This window comes from Lynx canadensis, chromosome F1 (genome assembly GCF_007474595.2).
Source record: "Lynx canadensis isolate LIC74 chromosome F1, mLynCan4.pri.v2, whole genome shotgun sequence".
Taxonomy (NCBI): domain Eukaryota; kingdom Metazoa; phylum Chordata; class Mammalia; order Carnivora; family Felidae; genus Lynx; species Lynx canadensis.
The window spans coordinates 2,340,628-2,363,767 of NC_044319.2; the positions used below are offsets into that span (position 1 = coordinate 2,340,628).

Here is a 23,140-nt window from a genome sequence, read left to right on the forward strand (position 1 = left end):
AGGTTCCCTTACAGAAAAAAACGTGAATTCCAAAACGCAAATCTCTTGAAGACCTCAGTTATGACCGGGCGCCTGGGGGGCTCCGTGGGTTAACGTCTGACTTCGGCTCAGGGCACGATCTCAATGTCTGTGGGTTCGAGCCCCGCGTCGGGCTCTGTGCCGACAGCTCGGAGCCTGGAGCCTGCTGCGGATTCTGTGTCTCCCTCTCTCTGCCTCTCTCCTGCTTCTGCTCGGTCTCTCCCAAACATTAAAAATAAATAAATCCTATCAGACCTAACATCCCCTTAAAAAAAAAAAAAAAACCACCACCAGTGCTGATTACAGGGAACCCCTTGAGCAGTCACTCCAGCCTGAAACTACTCTGTCCCATCAAGGACCGTGAGGGTAAAACTGCCTTTCCCTGGGCCGCCCGGGGTGCCGAGGACACAGAACAGTCGGGATCCAGGAAGCAGGGCCTGACTGAATGGCTCTCATCGGCAGCGGGCCTCTGGTCAAAGGCGCCAAGGGCTTTCGGCTGGTCGAGGACTCTACTGTTATCAAGTTGACTTGCTCGCGTGGCCCTCAGGGAACCGTGTGGAGTCACGACCGCGGCTACCGCGGGACACAGCCCCGGCCACACACAGCCCATTACCGTGGCTCCGTGTAGCTCAGCTCCGGGAACACCTGCTTCGCGTCTCTGCCGTCGCGGAGGACCCCTGCGCCGTCTCCCTCACCAGACCCGTGTCTAACCCAAGGTTTCAGACCGCGGTCCCCGCGCCGCCCACTCCCCGTTCTCCTTCCGCCGGAGGTCCGTGTGTCACGGCCCTCCCCCCCCCCCCCCCCCCCAGCATCACTTCCGCACGCCCCGCGGGTCGGAGCCGCAGGCCACCGGCACGTCCCGCCCCGCGACGGGTCCACCGCCAGAGAAAGCAAGCCGCCTTCCGACGTCTGGAGTTTGCTCTTCGGCCACTTGGACGGGGCACCGCCCAGGCCGTTCCGGGGTCCCACGGACACAGGCACCAAGTCCCCTCCGGTCTTCGCGGACCTTGTACCGTGAACAGTAACCAGACTGTAGCCAGAATGAGACGAAACGCGCGGACACAGACGCAGAAGCTGGTCCCGCTTTGAGAGTTACGACGAGCCCTTGGGGGTGTCAGTGATAGTCTCCACTCGCCAGACGGGGTGCTTTGGGGAGGTTCGGGAATTTCAAATGCAGCTAAGTCGCTACGCTCTATTTTTAATGTTTATTTATTTTTGAGAGAGAGAGAGAGAGAGAGAGAGAGCACGAACAGGGGAGGGACGGAGAGAGAAGGAGACGCAGAATCCAAAGCAGGTTCCAGGCTCCGAGCTGTCCGCACAGAGCCCCACGTGGGGCTCGAACTCACGAACGGTGAGATCACGACCTGAGCTGAAGGCAGACGCTTCACCGACCGAGCCCCCCAGGCCCCTCTACGCTACAGATTCTAAGAGCTTCCCCGTCCGGGTGTCTCTAGAAAAGGAAAGCACTTTTTTTTTTTTTTGGTGAAAGTATAAGAAGAAATTGTTGATCTCCCTCCTCCTGGTCTCCCCACAGAACTCACACACGGGGGGGCGGGGAAGGGGGGACAAAGGTCTAAAAAAGAAAGGCAATTGATGCAAAATAAAGAAAATCTAAGTAGTATGAAATTAGTTTTTATTTTTACCTCAAAATAAACGCTTAACATTTTTCCAAAACCCGAACTAAAGGCAGACGCTTAGAAGTGGCGGAAGATTATTCTTTCCTCCCCTGGGGAAACCAGTAAGGCCGGCGTTCTGACCGGGCCTGGCTCTTCCCGCGGGACTAATCTGGACGAATACCTGGCCCCAGCCTCTCGTGTATCGTCAGCTGTCGCCACCCGGCTTCTGGCTGGCAGGACCCCACCGCCCGTCCCACCCCCAGACCCACACAAACAAGGGGTTTGAAAAGCTAGGAACATCGTTTCACACGTGACCAAACGCTCACAGAGAATCCTTTCTGAGGGGATTTAGGAAGGTTCGTGCTCTCGGCCGCCGAGCGGGGGCGCACCGGCCCCCGCCTCCGGCTGCGCCTCGGCCACACGTCCCCGGGCTCACCACAGGGACGTCTTGAAGTTGAACTTGAGCTTCAGCAGGTACTTCAGATTTACCTGAGCGACGTCGTACACAATGTACCTGGAGGGGGTGCGTCAAGGAGCACGCGGTCTCACGACGGAGCGAGCACCCGCGGCTGCCAAGGTCACACCCCGCAGACCAGGCACCCCGGACGCGGAGCGCCCGTTCTCTCCCCCAGGGCAGGCCGCCGAGGGCATGTCGGCCGGAGGGTCTCCGGTCAGGCTGCGCCCGGGACGCTGGGCGCGTGAGGGACCGCTGCCCCCTGCGCGGACAGCGTGGCCCACGGCCCACGCGGAAAAGGATACTCGTTATACAGCAGACAGGTATCGTTAACGCCCGACGGGATACCCGTCCCAAGGGGAACTTCTACGCCATCCATGGTGATGCTAGCTGAAGGGTCGGGGGTCGTCTTGCCCAAACCTGCAGAGAAGGCCGGAGTGATATGGATTGTGAGGACAGAGGCGGAAAATGTTTCCAGGAGAGGCGGTCCATGTTACGTTGGGTCTATGCGCTCGTTTTAAAGCCACACGCAAATTCCGTGCTCTGTCCTTCTTCTGGATAGAGAAGCCTGTAGGTTACGTGCCACGTTCCCGGGGCACGAGCCTTACCGAGTTCAAGAACAGCCCCCCCACCCCCCGGGATCCTCTTTCCGCTGAGCAGAACTGCAGTCACCTCCGCCTGGCAGGTGGAGGCCCCAAATCATCAGGGGCCATGAACCGCGCGATCCAAGACGCCCCAAACCCCACTGTGTGATGAGAGGTCACGAGATGCCCTCGAGCCGCAGCGGAGTCAGGTCAGAACCCAATGCCCCTGCCTGCTGCCGCCCGCGCCAAGACCCTCCTTTGCCGTCTGCGACGCCAGCCACAGAGCGTGAGCGGAGTTTCTACAACAAGCTACGGGAACACAGCCTTCTGGGGGGAGAAAGCGCCCTCCCGGTGGTGTCCCAGGCGCCCGGGGCAGTTTCGGAGCCACCCTACCTTTAACACTGTGCTTGCCCTTGGGTAACTTGCTGATATGCGCGGCATGCTTTAGCTCGTACCTATTCAGGAGAGGTCAGTGTCAGCGGCCTCCACGGCCCGAGGGCTCCCACCCCAACAGTCTGACCGGTGGGAAGCCACGTGAGAACCGACAAGCGCCCCGAGAACCCAGCGCGCCTTCGCTGCCGGAGCTCCCTCCCAGCCCGGCTTCGGAAAGCAAGGGTGTGCTTTTCGTGCATCGACTGCGTCCGCGACCACGGCTCCGGGGCCACTACGAAGGAGAGGGTCTGTCTAGAGCCGCGGCCGGCCGCTCTCGAGGCTTCTCTGCCCGGGCCACGATCCCCAGGCCCCCAGCTCATTACCGAACCCTGCTTTCCGTGTGACGTCCGCAGAATCAAGGCTGACGCCCGACCCACACGGGACCCACCAGATTTTCTCTGCGGGGTACTTGAAACTGGGATGGACTTGGACAAAAATTCTAAACACCAGTGGGGTGTGCGCGCTACGGGGTGACCATCGTCTGTGCGAGCCAGCCCGGCTTCTTGGGGCACAGGAAGGTGGGCGCCGCCGGTTCCCGAGGCCAGGCTGGATCCCCGATCCTGGGTTTTGTGAGGCGCTCCTGGGCCTCCCTAGTTCACTCGGCCAGAACTGGTTCCCCCGTCGTGGTGGCCAAGGGAGTTCTGAGACCCGCCCGAGGCCAGGCTCACTCACATGTTTCCAAGGGCAACTTCTCCCAGCAGGATCAGGCCTATGGGGTCTCCCTGGGACGTGTGGCAGTAGTTGGCACTCTTGGACACCATGTCGGCGAAGTAGATCCCTTTACCAAACATGTAGCCGGTCTGGAGGGTTGGAAAAGGGACACTGAAACCTGCCAGCCGACATCCGGAGCACCGCCGACCGGGGCCAGGCACCAGGGACGCGGGGCCGCTACATAACCTCCGGACTCCCCTCTCCTCTCCTCTGAACTGGGCAAGAACCTCACGGGGCTCTTGTGAAAATCCAACGAGTCTGTGCGCATTCGGCTCAGCGCCTGGCGCGTGTCAACGCCTCATAACGTCGGCCGTTACTCTCACCTCCTCCCGAGAGTCAAACGCGGGGCTCAGGGTCTGGCAATGGCCACCTGGCGGCCGTGGCGGAGCCCAAGCCCACCCTTAAACGAGGCCCCGCCCCCGCGCCCCGGGCCAGGCACGTACCACGGGCGCTTCAGGCGGGGCGATGCGAAGCCCCTGCGACAGGATCCCGGCGAAGTTGGTGGTCCTGGATCCGTGCCACAGCAGCCGCCGGTTCCGCAGCTGCTTGAACGGCTTATAGCGCTGGCTCTCGCCTTCACGCTCGATCTTAAAAATCTGCCCGAGGAGAAGGACGCCACTTGTTACTCCGCCTAACACACACCCGCCGGCCACTGGGCCCTCCCCCCCATCCCCCCCATCCCCCCCATCCCCCCCCCCCCCCGCCGGAGGGCGCAGCCCGTTCCGGTAGGACAGGTGGTTCGGTGGGGTGGGGCATGGGGCGTGAGCCCACCGCGGACCCTCGATGCGTGTCTGATACAACTTCCCGATTCCCAAACTTGGCTTTGGGCCAGAAAACGAATAAAAAAAGAAACAAAACAGGAAAAGAGTAAGAAGCCACCCTCAACCGTGAGACCACTACTGTCCCTGCTCGACAAACGAGTCGCTTCCTCCCGTTACTCGTTACTCGAGGCGAAGTCAACGATTCTTTCCCACCCAGACCCACGCTGGAGGGAGCGGGCGGGGGAGGGAGAGGTTCTTACGTCAACAACTTCCAGGTCATAGGCGTTGTGCGTGGTCGCGTGAGTGTTCTTCACGTACTTCCTGATGGTCTCCGCTTCCTCGGAGTCTCTGTCCACCACCTAGAACATCGTGTCTTGGAATCAGAGCGAGGGAGACCCCGGAGAGCCCCCGACGGAGTAACGGCCACATACGAGGCGCCACACACGGCTTCAAACACGCGCCGTGGGAAAGGCTGGGTGTTCTAGGAACCCTGGTTCCCTCCGCTTAATTAAAATAGAGAACGAGTCCCGCACCAAGAACCAGGCCCACAGCATTACGGTCAAGAAGGTGCCCCCGGGACCCATCGAGGGGCGTTTGGTGGCTTATTCTACCTGGCCCTACAGACGCGTTTTGTCCCAAGCGGGAAGCAAACGCTCTTTTCAGGGACGTAAACACCCCGTTCCAGGCTCACACTTACAACCCTGCCGGGCCCGAGGCAGGGGGACTTCTTCTGCCCAAGCCCCGGCCCCCCGAAAGTTGAGCGGCCTGCGGCACAGTCCCTCGGCCCCAGAGCACGGACCCGGCACCGTACGTTTGTCACGGCTGCCGTCACCTTCTGCACCTTCTAGTGGTGCGTTCACACCACGCAAACGTCCAAAACAGACCCTCTCTAGACTGAGGAAGAAGGAACTTTCTGGAAGGTCCCTCAAAATCCTATAGCAGAGGCCCTAGCCTGGAAGGCTGCCCGGCCACCAAGGTGCCTGTTTACAGGTGAGCTGCCCCGCGGTTCCGTACGGGCCACCGGCCATCTGCTTCAGGGCCCGCCGCTCCCCGGGGACAGAGGTCAGGTGCGCCAGAGGGGGGCTGTTACCTTGATGTCGGTCTTGAGCTTCTCGTAGTTGACATCGATGGGGTCCTTGCTGCTATCGTCCGAGCCACCCCTGAGCAGGCTGTAGGCCACTTCGATGTCCAGCAGGTTGTCCAGCATCTCCACCTTGGCCTGGAGGAACAGAAGGCTCACGTCGGGCTGGCACCAGGGTGGGGGGACCTTCCAGCTGGGTGTGTGTGGGGGGGGGACAGCCTGTCACCCACCCGCCGCTCCGTGAACACTACTGAGGACCCTCCGGGATGCCGGGGTGGGGTGGGGGCGGCTTGCTCCCCGGGGGAGGGGACGGCCGGAAGCCACAAGCCTGCGGCGAGAACGCATTTCCAACCCCGCACACGGACAGGTGGGGACAGGTGGGGACAGGTGGGGACCGGGGGCCGGCTCCCTGAGGCAGGGAGGGAAAGCAGGGGAGCGATGCTGTCAGGAGAGGCTGTCCTGCCCCGCGGCTCCTTCCGCCAGCCCCGCGTGGCGCAGCCAGGTCAGAAAGCCCATCTGTTTTGCCCGGGGTCTGTCTCCACTGACGTGGGAAGAAATCCCACTTTGAAGCGAGGGCCCCGAGGTCCTCCCGGCACTGCCCCCGGCCCTCAGGGGTCACGACACGGAGGAGCGGCGGCAGGGAGTGACACCCAGGTGCATCCGCGCCCAGCGGACCCGGGGCCCCCGCCGGGACCCGCGAGCTACCTGCACGCTGTCCGCGTTGTTCAGGAGCGGAGGCTTCTTCATCCCAAAGTCGTGGGGGATCAGGGTGTAGAAGCGATTGGAGAGATCCAGGATCTGGGAATCACTGCTGCCCTGGGACACCGCCTTCAGGGGAGGGAACAGAGGGCACACGGACTGAGGCGGCAGCTGGGAGGGCCCCGCATGCGGCAGGTCCGAGCCGGCTCCGGAGTGGCCCGGAAATTTCCAAGACCAGCTAGAGTTGGTGCCACTCCACCCTGAGCACAGGACCCCTCCCCACGTGAACTTCCGTTTCTAGGAAGAACTGTGCACCTGTGGACCTGTCACACCCCACCGTCACGTGAGATGTCAACGGGAGCGGCCAGGTGACGACCTCACGGGCACCCCCGAGACACTCCTCTTTCTGAAACGCCTGGGATTTTTACACTATAAAACGTTGAAGGGAAAGACCCCACTGCTATGAACTCTGGCAAACCCCCTTACCCACCGACCTTCAGCTTTAAGGCAGGGACTCGTTTCTATCACACCTGGAGGTCCAGATGCAGAAAGGCTTAGCTCCCCTACTGCCGCAATGCCAACTAGAGCCCCGTATGCAGGAAGTGCTCAATAAATGCAGACACGGAGGAGCTGGACCACTGGGACACTTGGCAGACACGGCAGGGGGGGCACGGGCGGCAAAGGGGCGACGATGTGGCCCCCGCAAGGCCCCAGGCCGCACGTGTGCTTCTCACTGGGACACAGGCTTCCCCGATTCCTAATATTTCTGTCTGTAGTTCGCTCTGCTTGGTGGGGGGGCAGGGCATCCCAGCCTTTCCACCGGGGGTTCTGGAATAGCAAACGCTTTCATGTCCCAGCCGGCGGGCGACAAGGAAAGGGGCCAGGGCTTAGGCGCAGCTGCTAGCTGGATTGAAGGGCTCCGGTTCAAGGGCTCTTTTCCGGCACTTTCCGCTCTTGGGGTCCGACTTTAGCTTCCCGGTGCTCTTCCCTCACAGGTCAGGCCTGCACCCTGCCCATCAGGGCACACAGGGAGGGACCGGGGACCAGGAGGGTGATGTCCAATGAGCACGAACGAAACGGAGAAAACATTTCGCTCTCTGGTTGATGGTTTCCTAGCAACCGCAAAACAATTTCAACTTCTCGTTTTTTTTTAGGATTTTCAGCGATCTCGTGATCTCTATACCCAACCTGGCGCTTCTACTCACGACCCCGAGATCAAGAGTCGCACGCTCCACGACTGAGCCAGCCAGGCGCCCCCAATTTCAGCCTGACTCCGAAGCGCACACAAAATCAGGTCGTTTTTATGAGGCGGGAGAACCAAACACCTAATCCGGTTTCTAGACTTACGTATGCCATCACTGAAAACACGGCTAACTCATTAGTCTCGCACCCACCTCTGGCACGTAGCAGACGCTTGTGACGCTTATCTGAAGAAACCTAAGCCCCGTGCGCCGCGGCGTGGGACGTTGCTAGCCGGGGTGCAGAGGCCTGGGAGGCCCTGCCTACCTGCTGGACCTCGCCGAGGATGGAATAGGCCGCCTGGATCTGCCTCTTGCTCAGCTTCCCCAAGGGCATCTTCTGAAGGTCAATCTGAGGACACAGGGGGCGTTTTCCCTCCGAAAGCTGCTCAGCGGTGGAGACGGGACGGTGGGCAAGTACCCCGTCTTCCCGGGAGATCGGGGACCCAGCGCTACAGCTCGCGGCCCCGCCCACACCCGGGGTCTGTGTGCGAGAAGGATCTCGCTCGCTGCAGGCAGAGCCCGGATGAGGTCCCCCCGGCCCCCGCGACTCCCACCAATCCCCGTCGGGAGGATGAGGTCCCCCCGCACGGCTAAGGCTGCTCCCAGCTGAGTGGGAACGTAAAGCGGAGGAAAATGTTTTTCCCAAAGCACATGCTTCTAAGCATACGCGTTTATGTTCGAATTAACGCTGTCCCTTTTCGTCAGTTACCCCGGAAGGTCACACATTTTTCCAGCAATACCACTCCCGCTCACACCGCCTTGGGAATGACCGACACAGGTGTTGAGCTGTCGCGGGAGGACCGGGGACGCGGCTCCACAGGGCCCACATCTAGGGACGCACCTGCCCTCGGCCCCGCTCTCCCGTCTGTATGAGGGACCACACTCCTCAGAGGGCACCCGCCCCCCCCTGTGAGACACTGGGCCTGTGCTCCTTGCTCCCGCGTCCCGAACCCTTCCGAGTCCCCAGGTCCCACCTGTGCCCGCGGGGCCGAGCGGGCATCCCAGGAACGGAGCCCCCGCGGTGACTAACGGGGTACGAGGACGTGCCAGGCACAAGTGGGGCGGCGGCCACGGCGGCCAGTAATGGCCTTCCCCCATGGCACACACTTCTCTCCCCTCCACCCTGGTAGGGGTGGGGCCGGTTTCCGGGAGGTTGAGCAGCCGGAGATGGGTCTGGGGGAGAAGGTGGGCGATCTACCCCGAGGCCAGCACAGGGCATGGGACTGAGCGCAGCATCTCCGGTCCGACCAGAAACGGGGGCTGGAAGCCGCTGAGGAAAGTGGCTCCGAGGGGGGCCGGTTCTCTGAAGCGAGCGGCACCCCGACCGTGGGGCCCTGGTGCTCATCTGAAGAGACTGGTCTCCTGGCCTGCACCCCTCAAAACCTACACCCCGGCCGTGGGGACGAGAGAAACCGGGGGCCCAGCCCTACCGACCCGGCCGGGACAGCGAGCCACAGGGGACACGAAGGCGGGCCCCCCCGGGACAGAGCTCCCAGGCCGCCACGTTTTCCCATCTACCTGGGACCCTATCCCATGTGGGCCTCCCACTCCCCACACACTCCCCACGGGCTCTCTCCTCACCAGGGGCCCTGCTCTTCCTGAGAAACTGAGTCTCCCGTGTGAGAGAAAGCCAGCCCCAAACCGGCTTTTCCCAGGGAGACGCCTGTTCCGCCCGGAGTCGAGAAATCCCACGAACCAGAGCACAGGGAGCCAGAAATGACCCACGGGCGCTTCTTTTGAAACATTAAACAAACGGAGACAAGACCCTCTTCCCTGGGCGCCTCCTTGCTCCTCCTCATGCACCCCCGACCCTGTGAGCCTGTCCCCAAGCCGCCACGCTGGCTGGCCATCCTGACAGAAGGCGGCTCGGGGGTCTACGGGAACAGGATGGGACAGCCCGGCCGCTGGCAAACCCACCAAGGAACCTCCAGGAGAACGAGACGCGTTCTCGAACAGCCGCTGGGCCGAGCCCCACAAGGGGATCCGCGCTCACCCCCGGGGCAAAGCGGAGCCAGGCTGGAGAACGAACGGGGACACCCGGCCGCACCCTCAGAGCCCCCGGCCCTGCCCCGGGCAGCGGGAACACGGCAAACCCACCCCTGCCCTCTTCTTGGAAACAGGAGGAGTTCTGTCCCGTGGCACCCGTGGAAAGTTCTCCAGCCTCCTCAGTACTGCCCGATTCTTTCGCCGTAAGCAGACGCACCCTGGGCTTGCAGGACAAGTGTGCTCGGCATCGAGGGGCCTGGCGCGAGGGGACGGGGCCCAGGGCCGGCTCCCTACATACCACAGGCCTCACAGCAAGTCAACCATCTTCTCAGGAGCGCCAGCGGCCCCGTGTCGGCCTCGGGCTGAGGATCGGGCTCCCGACACGAACGCTCCGGGGCCCCGCGCCAGCCCCTGCGTACCAGCCTGCGAGCTCCGACCCGGCGTCACACTCCCAGCGCCAGGGGCAAAGCGCAGATCAAAGAAAGGCGCGGTCACCTCGTACTCCACCATGGCTTTCTTCATGCTCTCCACGTCGAAGATCATCGTAATGAGGTCCTGCACCGGCTTGGGGAGCTTGGACTTGGTGCCGGGGTTCACCGTCAGCTTCTTTACCGCCTCTTCGTCCTGGAGGGAAGAGGACCGGTGAGAGACCCCAGGCGACAGGCCAAGAGGAGCGGCGGTGGCGTCCGAGCCGCAGAGGTGGCGGGATCCAAGCACCAAGGGCACGGAAACTACGGCGTGGGGAGGGCCGCAGCGGGAGCACTGGGATCGGACGCCCCCCAAGCGCCCCTAAGTCCCTACGGCCGCTCTAGACCCTTCCTCCGACCACCGCGGCGGCACCCAGCTCCGCGCAGCCTGACCCGCAGGCACACGCGCCCCCCTGGTGCCCTCACCCCTTCCTACTCGTCACCTCCTACCCGGGAACCTGTCCAGGGCCCGCCACAGACCAAGGGGACACCGGACCAGTGCTCCCCCCCTTACGCTGCCGAACCCCAGGGCTGAGCGCCTACAGCCTCCCACGCAGTCCCAGAGGATCACGCTCGCAGACCCACTCCTGCATGAACCCTCCGCCCTCCCCGCCTCACCCCCGCTCCCTGGGATCGCACTTCCCAAGAAGCTAAGGGCACAAAGCTTTACTCCCGCACAAAGCCTGGAGAACCCGGGCTAACTCAACACCACGCTGCACGGAGAGCGCCTGAACGCTCGTCGCTTTCGAATGAGGGCAGGGACCGCGCGCCCTGTCCGTCAGTGTCCCTAGTATCTGAGTGAGCCTAACTGGCACCGGACACCGATCCTGGAATCCGCGTCATCCGCGTTGTGTTCCTGCTCCTGGCCGCTGCTGTCCACACACGGCGGATCCACGCTTCCCGCACTCGTAACTTCACCAGAAAGCAAACCGGCCACGCGTTAGAAGCCTTATTTATCTGCATTTACTCCGTAACCCGGTGCCTCCGCCACCGACGGGAACAACCACAGAAACGTTTATGTAAACATTCGCGCAATTATAGGCGATTCGCAGCCTGTGAACCGTGACCTCTGACCACCTGCGCGGCCTCAACAGATGCTGCTCTAGATCAGCGCGGCCTCGTTCAGTAGCTGCTGGCTCTGAAATGTACTCAGTCGGAGCTGAGACAGGCTGCAAGGGCTAAAAATACAGCGAATTTCAGAACTTTAGTTTCAAAAGAAAAAAGGAAGAAAAACAAAAGGAAAATAAAGTACTAAAATTAGTTTTACGCTTTCTTTTTGCTTTTTAAAACGTCGCTACTGGGGGGGGGGGGCAGTGTGCCTGGGTGGCTCAGTCGGTTAAGCGTCTGACTCTTGATCTCCGCTCAGGTCATGATCTCAAGGTCGTGGGATTGAGCCCCACACTGGGCTCTACGCTGCCAGCCTGGAGCCTGCTTGGGATTCTCTCTCTTGGGATCCCCTCCCTCTCTTTGTCCTCCCCCGCTTGCTCTCCCTGCTCCCCTCCCCCCTTCTCCCACGCGACCTTCTCTTTGTCTCTAAATGAAACAAACAAAATGCAGCTACTGAGACAGGTACGACGTGGTCGCGCATCTGGACAGCGGGGAAACGCTCCAGGTCTGTCCAGGGAAGGAGCGGGTGGTCTCAGCACAGCTGGCAAGGCAAGGCTCCAATTTTCTGGTGGGGACAAGTGCCCATGGAGGGAGGGGAGCACGGAAGACATACACCGTGATCTTAACTGCACTTAATTCTGGGCGATCGTGATTTTTTTGTATCTTCGTCACTCTCAAAAATTTCTAAAATGTATTTCTGAAACCAGGAAAATTAACCAGTAGGGGGCACTGCCGAGTCAGACGATCTCTGCGCTCTCAACCTCAACGCGACACACCAGTTTAATTCTAATAAAGATATTTGATTGTCATCTCCACTCTCAACGTGAGGCTCGAACTCATAACCCAAGAGTCACACGCCCCACAGACTGAGCCTGCCAGGCTTCGCTAAATTCTATTTTTAATGGTGAGAGCTCATGGCACTCTCTAAGCTAGAGAGCTCCCATCTGAGACACTTCAGGCCTCAAAGGCTGGGAATCAAAATCTCTACTTATCCATAAACCTTTCCTTCTGTGAAAAGAAACGTCTTTCCTTTAAAAGTGCAGCTGACCCTTGGGATGCCTGGGTGGTCAGGTCGGTCAAGTGTCTGACGCCTGATCTCAGCTCGGGTCACGATCTCACAGTTCGTGGGTTCGGACCCCACGCTGGGCTCTGCGCTGACAGAGCGGAGCCTGCTTGGGATTGTCTCCCCCTTCTACCCCTCCCCCGCGTGCGAGGGCAGGTTCTCTCTCTCTCTCAAAATAAACACAAACAAACAAACAAACAAAAAACCACAAACTTCACGTGGATCCGTGACCGCACTGGCAGACTGCGCGCTGTGCCCCCAGACCCCCACGCTGGCCAAGGGTCAAGCGTAACAGATTTCTGCATAAAAAACAGGGTAAGGCATTTTGCCAGAACGAAGGTCCAGATGTCCACAAACTACCAAGCAAGGCACAACGGAAGACTCTCCGGTGACCGAACAGGTGAGCTACCAACACACGACAGAAACCGTCAGGAGATAACGTGGGGCCCAAACCATGACCCAGCAGAGCCCAAGTCACTGTAACTCTACCTGGAACTAAGCCAGGTCACGCAACAGAAGCCACACCCGCAATCTCCGCGGCGGCACACCGTCCTCACCTAAGCTGCACCTCACCCTCGAGGGCGTGCATTTCACCTGTGAACTGCTGCTAGGTTTTAGCAGATGCTTCTTCTGTGTCCACTAACTCGACCGCACGCCCCGACCCGTCCGATCCCTCTGCGGTCCGCCCGTCTGCGCGCGCTGCCCCGACCTCCCGTTCCCGGGGGCCGGTCCCACTCGGGGTGCCGCACAAGCCCTCCCGCGCCGGTAAGCGTGCCGCGCTCACGCTCGCGAGGCTTTTGGCGTTTCCTGGCGACTTCGTCCGGTTCTGCTCTCCATGTGACGCTGGCCGCGTCGTTCCGTTGGGGAGCGCTCCCCCCTCTTGATCGTTTGGGAAGGGCCGGTGTTCACTCTGAGCGTCCAGCAGCACTCCCCAGTGACGATGCCACCCGCCCGGGGCGTCCCTCCCTCTCGCTACAACCAGACGGCGCCGGACCTTCCGCGATTACCTGGCCGTAGTCGATCTCCAGAGGGTAGAACTTTTTGGGAAACTTCGTGAAGGTTTTGGCCTGCCAGGCGTTGCCGGTCTTCTCCTCGTATAATTTCATAAAGTGCTCGATGGCACCGTCCTTGGATGGCACCTGCTCCAGCTTGTTGCTGCCAATCACGGTGCCCACGCGGCCCCAGGACCTGAATATCCAGTACCTGGGGCGGGGGCGGGGGGGGGGGGGATCAGACAGACCTGTGGGTCAGCCACTCACACTCAGGGCTCTCCCCTTCCCTGATGTCCTGCTTGGACGCAAAACGACACGGAGAAGTAAAGGGAACTATTACAACAGAGCACCTTTATGTTTTATGCAACTGAGAATCAGAAGTTTAAACACTTGCATCTGGCAGCCAAGCTTGTGGAGCAAACCCCGGGCTTCACCAACTTTTACATAAAACGCCCGGTTTTGCTCCTCAAAGAAACACAACAAGCTTTGTCGGGGAGTCCTGCGGCTCGATAGATGCAACTGCTGCTGACGCGCCCGAAGACACTGGGACCGCTGGGCTCGGATGGGACGGCACGTGGGGATGACGGGGGCAAGCCGGCCGAGCCTACAGACCTGACCACCCCTCTCCGTTTCCACGTCAACCGGGGTACACGGCACTGGGTCCCCTGGGCGCGCCGCTTACCTCTGGGGGACTTAACTATCCTCAGGGGAAAGAACACGTGACCTAACTTTTACATCACGACATACAAAGACGTAATCAGAACCCCAAACGCAAGATTTGTATGCGCTTTCAAAGTAAAACCAAAGAATTCAAAGAAAACTTGGGGCTTCCTGGCAGTTTTCTGGGCTGTGGCCCAAAGGCAGAGAAATTCATCCTCTGCTCCGTTTCTTTCCCTGGAAACGCTTGGGAGGCGCTCTACTGAGCTGTCCTGAAAAGCCGTCCCGACCCAATAGCCCACGTGGCCCCTTCACTGTGAGCCCCAGTGAATCTGGGCCACCAGAAAAACACGTCCACCAGGGGAGGTGGGAAGCCACGCGACGTGGGGCTCATTTCTTCAGAAAATCTGAGGAGCCCACTGGTCTCTCTCAGGGTCACTCTGGGATTCACTTGGTGGGTGAGCGCTCTGATGAAAGCGGGAACGACCGGGAGACAGACAGACGGACGCCGGCCAAGATGCACTAGGGGCTGGCTGAACTGGCCCGGGGTCGCTGTGATCACAGGGCCTGCCTCCCAACCAGCAAAGCTTCCAGGCCCCCTGGAGCGCCGGGGGTCAACGGCGTCCGTGTGCCAGTAAGGACGGCGAAGCTGACCCCCGAGAGGAACCAGGGGTTTTAAGGAACACGATACAAGGAAGTTCGTGGGGCGCCTGGGGGCTCAGCCGGTTGCACGTCCGAACCTTGGTTTCGGCTCGGGTCGCGATCTCACAGTTCGTGAGTTCGAGCCCCTTGTCAGGTTCTGCGTGGACGGCAAGGACGCTGCCTGGGACTCTCTCTGTCCCTCTCTGCCCCTCCCCTGCGCGCACCCGCTCTTTCTCTCAAAATAAACGAACCTTAAGAAAAAAAAAAAAAGAGCGGGTTCGGTTCTCGCCCAACTTTACCTGCTTCAAGAAGCTTTCAAGTGCATGTAAAGGGATCGGGACTCGGGAATCTTTGAGGGGCCGTGAGAAGTCTTGGGAGATGGAGTGCCAGCTCGTCCCCCGAAGTCGGGGGCCGGACGCTGGGGGGCCAGGCCGTCTGGGGCGACGGTGGCTTCCCTCCCACCGAAGGCCTAGCCACACCAGTGCTCTCGGCGAGGAGGCTGGCTCCGCAGTCCCCGCAGGGCCTCTGTCCCGTCCCCAGGACACACCTGCTTTCCTTGTCGTCCTCCAACAGCTGCAGCTTGTAATAGGAGTTGGTTCCCTTCACGATGTCCACCAAGCCGAGGGTGGCGCTGAACACCTTCCCGCCTTTCTCCAGGACGTGCGCAGAATGTTCCAGACCTGTCATGGAGGAGAGGCGCCTGCTTTTCTCTCCGAGGGGCTGAAGCGCGCGGGGAGAAGAGGGTCTGCGGGTGTGGGGTTCACACCCACCGCCTTCAGGAGGCTCCCCATGAAACACAGGTGTCCTCAGGATCGGGGGAGCCCGAGGAGACAGAAGGGCCCAGGCACCACGTGGCCCAGCCCGGCCTCCCGCCCGCTCACGCTCACCAGAATCGGGATCGACAGCGGCACCACCTTTAAGGGTTAACTTCATTCTCTTCTCAGATTTGTTGACGCCTTGGAAAGGGACATAAAGGTTCAAGCACGAATAAAAAGTGCCTGGGAGGCGGCAGGGGCAGGGCAGGGCGGGGCGAGGGGTGGGGGCGGGAAGGAGACGGGGCCATGGGGGCGGGGATGGGGGCGAGGGCACCCAGGGGCCCGGGAAGCCTCACCTTCTTCCTTGGCGGGGCCCTTGCTCTTCTTGGGCAGTGCGGCCCCCGACTTCCCTTTGGGGGCCGCGGCCTCCACGGGCTCCGCCTTCACGTCGGCCCCCCAGGGGGCCAGGACGTGGGCCGAGAGCAAATCCTGCAGGCTGCTGGTGGAAGCGGATGCGTCCTGGAGGAAGTCCTCAGACACCACGCGGACGCCGGCTTCCCTCACCTCCTCCATCTTCTTGCTCATCTTCTCCACCTCCTCTGTTCAAGTCGGGGGAGAGACAGCCGAGGCGTCAGCGGGGACACGCACGACGCCACGGTCGACGGAGCCCGAGCCTCCGACACGGGCACCGTGGCCCCGTCCTCGTCGCCTAGCGCTCGGGGCCGGGGCCGCCTGCTGCGCGGTCGGCAGCGCCACAACCGGGCAAGGAACCCCGAGCCCGCCTCTGCCGGGCCGCCCTCCCCCAGCGCACCACCCAGCGCACCACCACGCACCAGGCCACATGCGGGACTCGGGTCACTTCCCCTGTTCTGCGGGGGCCCCCGTATTCCGTCCCGGTTTCCCATACGCACAGGGGCTTTTTTAGTTCCACTAGTCCTGCTGGTTCGTTTCTGCGTTTGGTGTCAGGTGGGAGAGAACCGTCACCAAGGCCGAGTCAAGACCCGAGCTCACCGCCTGGGTTTTCTTCGAAGACTTTTATGGCCTCGGGCCTCACGACACCGTAAACACGCGCTGCCGTCTGCGTCCCGCTAACGCCTCGGCCGTTTCTCCCGACTTGAACAGAGAAGTGGAGAAGACGGGCAATCGAACAAGACGGAGGGGAGGGAAGCCGGATCTGTAATCCACTCGGAGATTTTTGTGAGTGGGGCGAGCTAGGGATCCAGCTTTCCCGCTGGGTTGTCTTGGCTCCTCTGCTGTAGGTGAATCGACCCTTTACGCCGGGTTTACCGCCGGGCTCCCCGGTCTGCTCCGCTGACCGACCTCTGTGAGGTTTCAGGCCGGCCCTGTGTGGTTTTGCTTCCTCCGGCTCTGTCCCACGCGGGACAGCCTGAAAGCGAGCGCGCGATGCCTCCAGTTTCGTCCTTCTCTCAAGACTGCTCTGGCTCTCTGGGGTCCTTGGTGGTTCCACACAAATTTTAGGACCATCTGCTCCATTTCTGTGAAAGACACCCCTCGGGTTTTGACGGGGAACCCGTGCGTCTGTACTGCCCTGGGTAGGAGCTGAGGATCCCACGGGGCTCCCCTGCACACAAAATGCTCTCTCTGGAAGCTTCTAGCATCCTGTCTTTAACTTCTGCCATGTTAACTAGAATGAGTCTCGGTGTAGGTCTCTCTGGGTTCGTCTCTGGACCCTCTGGTCTGGATGTCGGTTTCCTTCCCCTGATTGGAGAAGTTTTCAGCCATTATTCCTTCGAGAAAGATTTCTCCCTCTTTCGGGGCATCTGGGCGAATTAGCCAGTTACGCGTCCGGCTCTCGAATCCAAGCCCCACACTGGGCTCTGCGCTGGGCAAGAAGCCTACTCACAAAAAGATCTTTGTCCCTTTCTCTTGGTCTCCTTCTGGGAGCCTCTAATGCGCACTGAGTCCCTCTGATGCCACTCTGCCGTCCCTCACGCCATCTTTCCTGGTTTTCCTTTCTTTCCGCCGCTCTGAGCTCCACGGTCCTGTCTGCTTCACGGACTCAGACATCGAGCCCGCGAGCTACCTTTCTGTTCAGATACGGCCTCCTGCAGTTCGGTGACTTCCGTTCAGTACTTTCGAGCGTTATCCCTGCTTCACCCACTCTTCTCCCAGTTCAGCGAGCACCTTAGACCCTCATCTTGAACCGCTGACCAGGCGAATTGCTCACCTCCTTTTCGTCGAGACTTCCGAGGCTTTACCTTGTTCTTTCACTCAGAACACCCCATTTCTTCCTCTCACCTCCCCGGGCTTCCAGCCGGTGGACGGACAAGAACCTCTCCTGCTCTTGAGGGGCGGCCCCCGTCGTTCAGCGCCGTCCCAGCCTCGCTCTCAAATCCGAGCCTATCTGAGCGGTCGTTACTAGGAGCTGACGGCGGCCGGGGCTGCACCGAGGCCATCAGAGTCCCCCAGGGGAGGGTCCCAGGCCGGCAAAGAGCAGCCGGCAGCCCACAGCCCCGACAGAAGGCCCGCAAACATGCACACGACCCCACGCCAGCTTCGCCAAGTACCCACGCTGGCTTCCCTCCACAAAGCACCTCGACAACAGTGCTGAGCAAAGAGAGCCAACTCGGAGTGCCCCATGCGGCCTTGCACCTCACCCCTCCCTGCTCCCCGCGCCACCTCACCACCGTTCCCAAAGCCTCAGGAGGTGCGTGCACACCCGTCCCACATCAGGATCGAACTCACTTTTGGTGCTGATGCACAGGGATGCCTTGCTGGCCGTGCCCGTCAGCTTTCCCCCGAGTTTCTCGATCGTGGCCTTCATCTCATCCTTGTTCCGGGACAGCTTCCCCAGAGTCAAGATCTTCATGTTGGACAGCGGCTTATCTGGAAGGGATGCTGTCGTCAGGTGGCAAGGTCCCGGGGGGGAACCGGACAGCCCGGGCTCCCCTCTGGTCAGCATCCCCCAAGGGCAGAGTCCGCGAAGGCAGAGGCCCAGGGCCGGCAGGGAAGTGGAGGACAGAACACAAGGCAAGGGGGGCAGCCACAGGACACTGCCCCCCCCCCCCCCCGCACCGCCCCCGGGCAGACCGGCGAGGCTGTGCGGGGACAAGGGCCCAGGAGGCTGGTGGTGGGACCACGTGGGCCCCCAACTACTTTTCTGCTTTTCCCACCTCACGTCTGAAACCGCAGCTTCTTACACGACACTCATTAACCCCATGGGACGAAGCAGCTCCGTCAAGGATGGTCACTCAAAGCTCGGCCCGCGCGACACCGAGGGAAGTAACCCTCCCACGCTTTGGGTGTCCGGCACGGACCCCAGAACGGGAAGCCCCAGACAGGGTTGGGGTGGTTGTGCAAGGCGGTGCTGGCCCGGCCCTCCCTAGGGCGCCCCTCCCGAGCGTTCCCCCTTGTGCGGAGGGGAGCAGGCCGGCACAGCACCCAAGGGACCTGGGGACCCTCCCTGAGGCCGCCCCAGCCGTACCTGATGGGGCGGAGCTGTTCACGCCAGTGGGCGCCGAGGTCGCGGAGGGTGGGGGTGCTGGCGCCGGGGCTCCGGTCTCGGGTGGAAATATTCGGTCCTGTTTTTTGATCTTCAGTTTTTTGAGATAAGAGATTTCTCGGAATTCCTGAAATCACGTAAGGTTCAGCTAAGAAACCGGTTCTCCTTTGAAACAACCACCCGACAGAACAAAGGGGATTCGGTTCGTCTAAACGAAGCAATTTTTTTTCCCCTCTCGCAGCAAGGAGCGACCTAGGAGACGTGAGGCTTCCGGCACGAAGTACACAGTTATGGCAAATATGGCACTGGCTTCTGGCGCTTCCACGTGGATGATAAAGCTGCCACGTGGACGCCGTAAGCGGTTTCCTTAAATAAAACACGAAGCACGAACCCCTCCCCCGTCAGCTGACCATGTGGTGGGGGGGCCCACTGCTGGAGCCTCACCCTCAAGGGTCACATGCCCCTCTCCCGACGGAAACCCTACGGGGACTGTCCACACTGGGAAAGAGATTACTTCCCGAGAGGAAATCAGGCGATTCCTCTCCCTTCCTAGGAAGGAACGAGGCCGGGGCACCTGGGGAGGGGGGGTCAGGGGGTTGAGCATCGGACTTTTGACGTTGGCTCAGGTCGTGATCAATCTCACGGTTCACGGTATCGAGCTCTGAGTCGGGCACCGAGCTGACAGTACGGAGCCTGCTTGGGACTCTCTCTGTGCCCCTCCCCCGCGCACTCTCTCAAAATACATACTAAAAAACAACAAGAGAAGGGACCATGGCCACAGAGAGCCCGATGACGGTGTCCCCACGGATCCTGTCCCAAGCAAGGTCCGTCTCCATCCCGGGCGACTTACAGCGGCCGTGCTCCTGCGTCACTCGCTCAAGGCCCCGTCCCTGCTACCCCCGGGTTCAGTGAACGCCCGCGGACAAGAGAGGACGCAGACCGCCTCCCACACACTGGGCACCCGGCATGCCACGTCTCACAGCGACGTTCTAAAGACCGTTTCTCTCGCCGAGCAAGAAGGTCGGTCTTGACCGGGCCAGATGCCTGAAGGGGAACTTTAACAAGGAGCTGAGCTCTACCACCGAGGCCAACGTGACCCACACAGGAGCTCTGGGAGGGCGGGCTCCTCGGAGGCGGTGACCCGCTTAGGCAGCCAGGGCCGAGAAAGCAGGGCGCACGCAAAGCCTCGTGGCCGGCGTGCTGTGGGGCTCGGGGAACGTGGCGTGCTCGGTTCCCTACTGCCGGGGGCTGAAGACTTCGTGGAAGCGCGTGTGCGTGCGGGGGCGGGGGGAACGGTACTCGAGGGGGACAAGGGCAGCGGAGAGGCCGCAGAAGGCCCACGGAGCCAGGCGGGTCCTGGGCAACCCCGGAGGGCCGAGCTACGGAGGTGCCCTCGACTCTGGCCACGGCCCTCGGGCTGCGGTCTCACTCGGCTCCGTGACTCTGTGACTCCGCACAGGCGGCAGGTACCGTCGGCCTGAAAACACGTCTTACACGTGCAGGTGGCTTCGAAAATTAACCCTCCAAAAATAGAGACAGAGGAGCGCCTCCGTGGCTCTGTTAGTTAAGAGTAAGACACTGGATTTTGGCTCCGGTCGTGACCTCACGGCTCCAAGTTCGGGTCCCGCAGCGACTCTGTGCTGACAGTGTGGAGTCTGCCTGGGATTCTCTCTCTCTGCCCCTCCTCCACTCAGGGGGTCTCTGTCTCTCCCGAATTAAATAAACTTAAAAGAAATACACAAATGCCGCGCAATTGGCATATAAAACACAAACTAGTTCCTGCCCTTACGGCCTTATTGTTTCCTCAAAGATAGTAAAAGGAACACGAATACCACAGGCGGGTGTGCAGTACTTGCACACTCAGAAAAACCGGGAAATGCTTCACGTGACCTGTGTAATCACCGGAAGGTTTTAAGGGTGCAAGAAACGATGAGGTCAGAGTTGATTTCGAGCAATCGCTCAAGAGCGAGTACACAGGACAGAGTGGGGCGGGGCGGGGCTGTAACCACGGCAGGGGAGGGGTGAGCGGCGCTCGGGGGCCGTGGGTGCGGGGGACGGTTCCGGAGTCCACCCACGGGCCTCTGTGCGCACAGCAGCGAGATGAGCCGACCTGGCTCGAAGGCCAGTCCCCGGCAGAGGCGGCGCCACTGCTCTGCCCCAGTGGCCGGGCACCAGCTCGCGCGGGTCTGCGGGTATAGGGAGTCCCAGCCGAGGGCCCCAGATGAGTTTTTTGCATCGAGGATATGCGGCTCCATTAAAACAACCAACCAACCAAGACCGAGAGGAGATACTTGAACTCTGGACCCAACCCCCCCCCCCTCCCCAGCACTAAGACAAGAACGTGGCCTCGGGAAAAGGAACTCTCGTCCACGCATCTGCCGTCCCCCCCCCCCCCCCCCCCCCCCCCCGTGTCCAGAACAGCACCCAGCACAGAGGCGGCACCGCATCGGCAGGTATCTTGGCAGGAGGGTTTTACACAATCAGACAGAACTGTCCTCCCGTTAGAAGACTTGGGAGTCTGCAAACGTACGGACCTGACAATGCCATCTTGCGTTCAGACCGCGAGGACGACCTCGCCGTGAGGGAGCCTGGGGAACGCTGTACTCCAGTCGTGGGGACATGTGGTGTGGACAAGCCCAGACGGGGGTGAGGCTGTTTTTCTGGCTAAGCTCTTGGAACCACCCCCCTTACCTTTGGAGTCACCCACTCCTTCCGGCTGGGTGTCTGTGTCTTGACCATACACTTGGTCCAGGCAGTGACGTCCCCGGTACAGTAGTAGGCGTCGCTCTTGAAGACCAGCTGGCCCGAGCATTCCTCGCAGGGAAGGAGGGCCCCGAACACCATGCCGTCGGCCACTCGGTCCAAGATCTGAAGCCGGCAAGAAGCGGGTCAGAGAGGAGGGCTCGCCCCCCCCCCCCCCCCCCCCCCCGCCCCGGGCTCCCGGCGCAGCTCGGACTGCTGTGTCCACGTGACACGCCGCAGCCCCCGCCCCTGGGTGGCTGAGGAGTAAAGGGAGGGCCAGGGCGTCCCCAGAGCCAGCGGGGAAACCAGGGGAAACGAGGCGGCTCCAGTCCCCCAACACCTGGAGGCCCCGGGCACCTGGGCCAAAGTGTGTGGTGTGAATGCACAAGGCAGACAGACACACGGCCCACTCCAGTCTCCCCAAAACCCTAGACGCGGAGTGACGTATAGAAAAGTCTTCGCAGCCCTGGAAACGGTGGCCATGTGGACGGTGGACCCCCCCCCCCCCCCCCCCCCCCCGCCCCGAGGTCACTCAGCAGAGGGCAGCTCACCGCCGACTCCCCGGAGGGCACTTGCTGCTTGTTGAAAATGAGCAGCTCTTTTAAGTCATTTGTCGAACACGCTTTCTTTAGCTCGTCCTTGATGTTCCAGATCAGCTCGTTCTGGGCCTGAGGACGAAAGCCAGGCGGCTGAGCGACTGGCTCCGTCCGGAGACCCAACCGGGGGCCCCCACCCTGCTCGGTCTCGGCGGCGTCCTGGCGCATCAGCGGAGCCGCGCCTCCAAGCTGGCGTCAGCAACAGGGAAGTGAATCCCGAGAATCCCGTTTCTACCCGGAGCCGTCCCTGGAACCAGCCTCCCGTGGACCGACTCGCTTGGGGAAGAGCCGGGGCACGGCAGGCTCACCCCCCGCCCCGACACCCACGCCTCAGGGACGACGGGGGTGGGTGTTCTCCCACCCGGAGGCGAGTAGGGACGAGCACCCCCGCTCACCTTGATGGCGAGCGGATTGCACAGAGCAGACCTACGCTCGGGAAATGGGAGTTTTCAGTCTCAGGGGCCGTATTCACGCAGTGCCTACGCTCCACATCTCGCTTATCCTCACCGCCACCCTGCCCAGGATGGCACCAGCCTCCCTACATCAGGGCACTCGGGGCGAGCCTCCTCCCTGCTAGGGCCACGGGCAAACTGTTCACCTCTTGGCCGCAGACCGCACCCCTGCAAACCAGAGGTGAAAATGCCGGCCCCTCCTGCCCCATGGGGACGCTCTCTGCACCAACTGAGAACTTTAACTGTCTTTTTTCCCCCCCTTTTAAGATTTTATCTTTAAGCAATCTCTCCATCCAACGCGGGGCTCAAACTCACGACCCCGAGATCACATGCTCTCCCGAGCCAGCCAGGCGCCCCCCAAGCGAGGAAGATTTTAATTCAACCAACAAAGCGTTCCCACACACATCAGCGCCTGCTCTCAGCTTTCCCGTCCCTGCCCTCCCTGCGCCACCAGAACGGTGTCTCCAGCCACGGACACGAGGGCATGAGCGTCATCAGAGGAAGCAGGAACCGCATCACCTCCTTGGCCCAGGACGCGGAGGCTGGGGCTGCTGGGGAACATTCGGATTTCCCTCTGACTGCACTCAAGAAAACGCCAAACCCACTGGGGGCAAATGCGAA

The 23,140-nt window shown here is 61.2% G+C and overlaps 1 protein-coding gene across 1 annotated transcript in view; it reads right to left on the reverse strand.

Annotated features, from left to right (window-relative positions):
* Positions 1–1,630: 1,630 nt before the first annotated feature.
* PARP1 (poly(ADP-ribose) polymerase 1) overlaps positions 1,631–23,140 on the reverse strand; it is a 38,404-nt gene continuing 16,894 nt past the window's right edge. Inside the window, exons 6-23 of the mRNA XM_030302223.1 lie at positions 22,023–22,139; positions 21,421–21,597; positions 18,712–18,856; positions 17,973–18,113; positions 15,623–15,865; positions 15,399–15,467; positions 15,059–15,191; positions 13,228–13,423; positions 10,079–10,207; positions 7,863–7,946; positions 6,363–6,485; positions 5,667–5,795; positions 4,837–4,935; positions 4,259–4,411; positions 3,777–3,904; positions 3,066–3,127; positions 2,394–2,508; positions 1,631–2,148 (exon numbers count right to left, since the gene is read on the reverse strand). Of these exons, the coding sequence (XP_030158083.1) occupies positions 2,067–2,148; positions 2,394–2,508; positions 3,066–3,127; positions 3,777–3,904; positions 4,259–4,411; positions 4,837–4,935; positions 5,667–5,795; positions 6,363–6,485; positions 7,863–7,946; positions 10,079–10,207; positions 13,228–13,423; positions 15,059–15,191; positions 15,399–15,467; positions 15,623–15,865; positions 17,973–18,113; positions 18,712–18,856; positions 21,421–21,597; positions 22,023–22,139 (2,325 nt within the window). The 3' untranslated portion in view covers positions 1,631–2,066. The remainder of the gene's footprint in view (positions 2,149–2,393; positions 2,509–3,065; positions 3,128–3,776; positions 3,905–4,258; positions 4,412–4,836; positions 4,936–5,666; positions 5,796–6,362; positions 6,486–7,862; positions 7,947–10,078; positions 10,208–13,227; positions 13,424–15,058; positions 15,192–15,398; positions 15,468–15,622; positions 15,866–17,972; positions 18,114–18,711; positions 18,857–21,420; positions 21,598–22,022; positions 22,140–23,140) is intronic.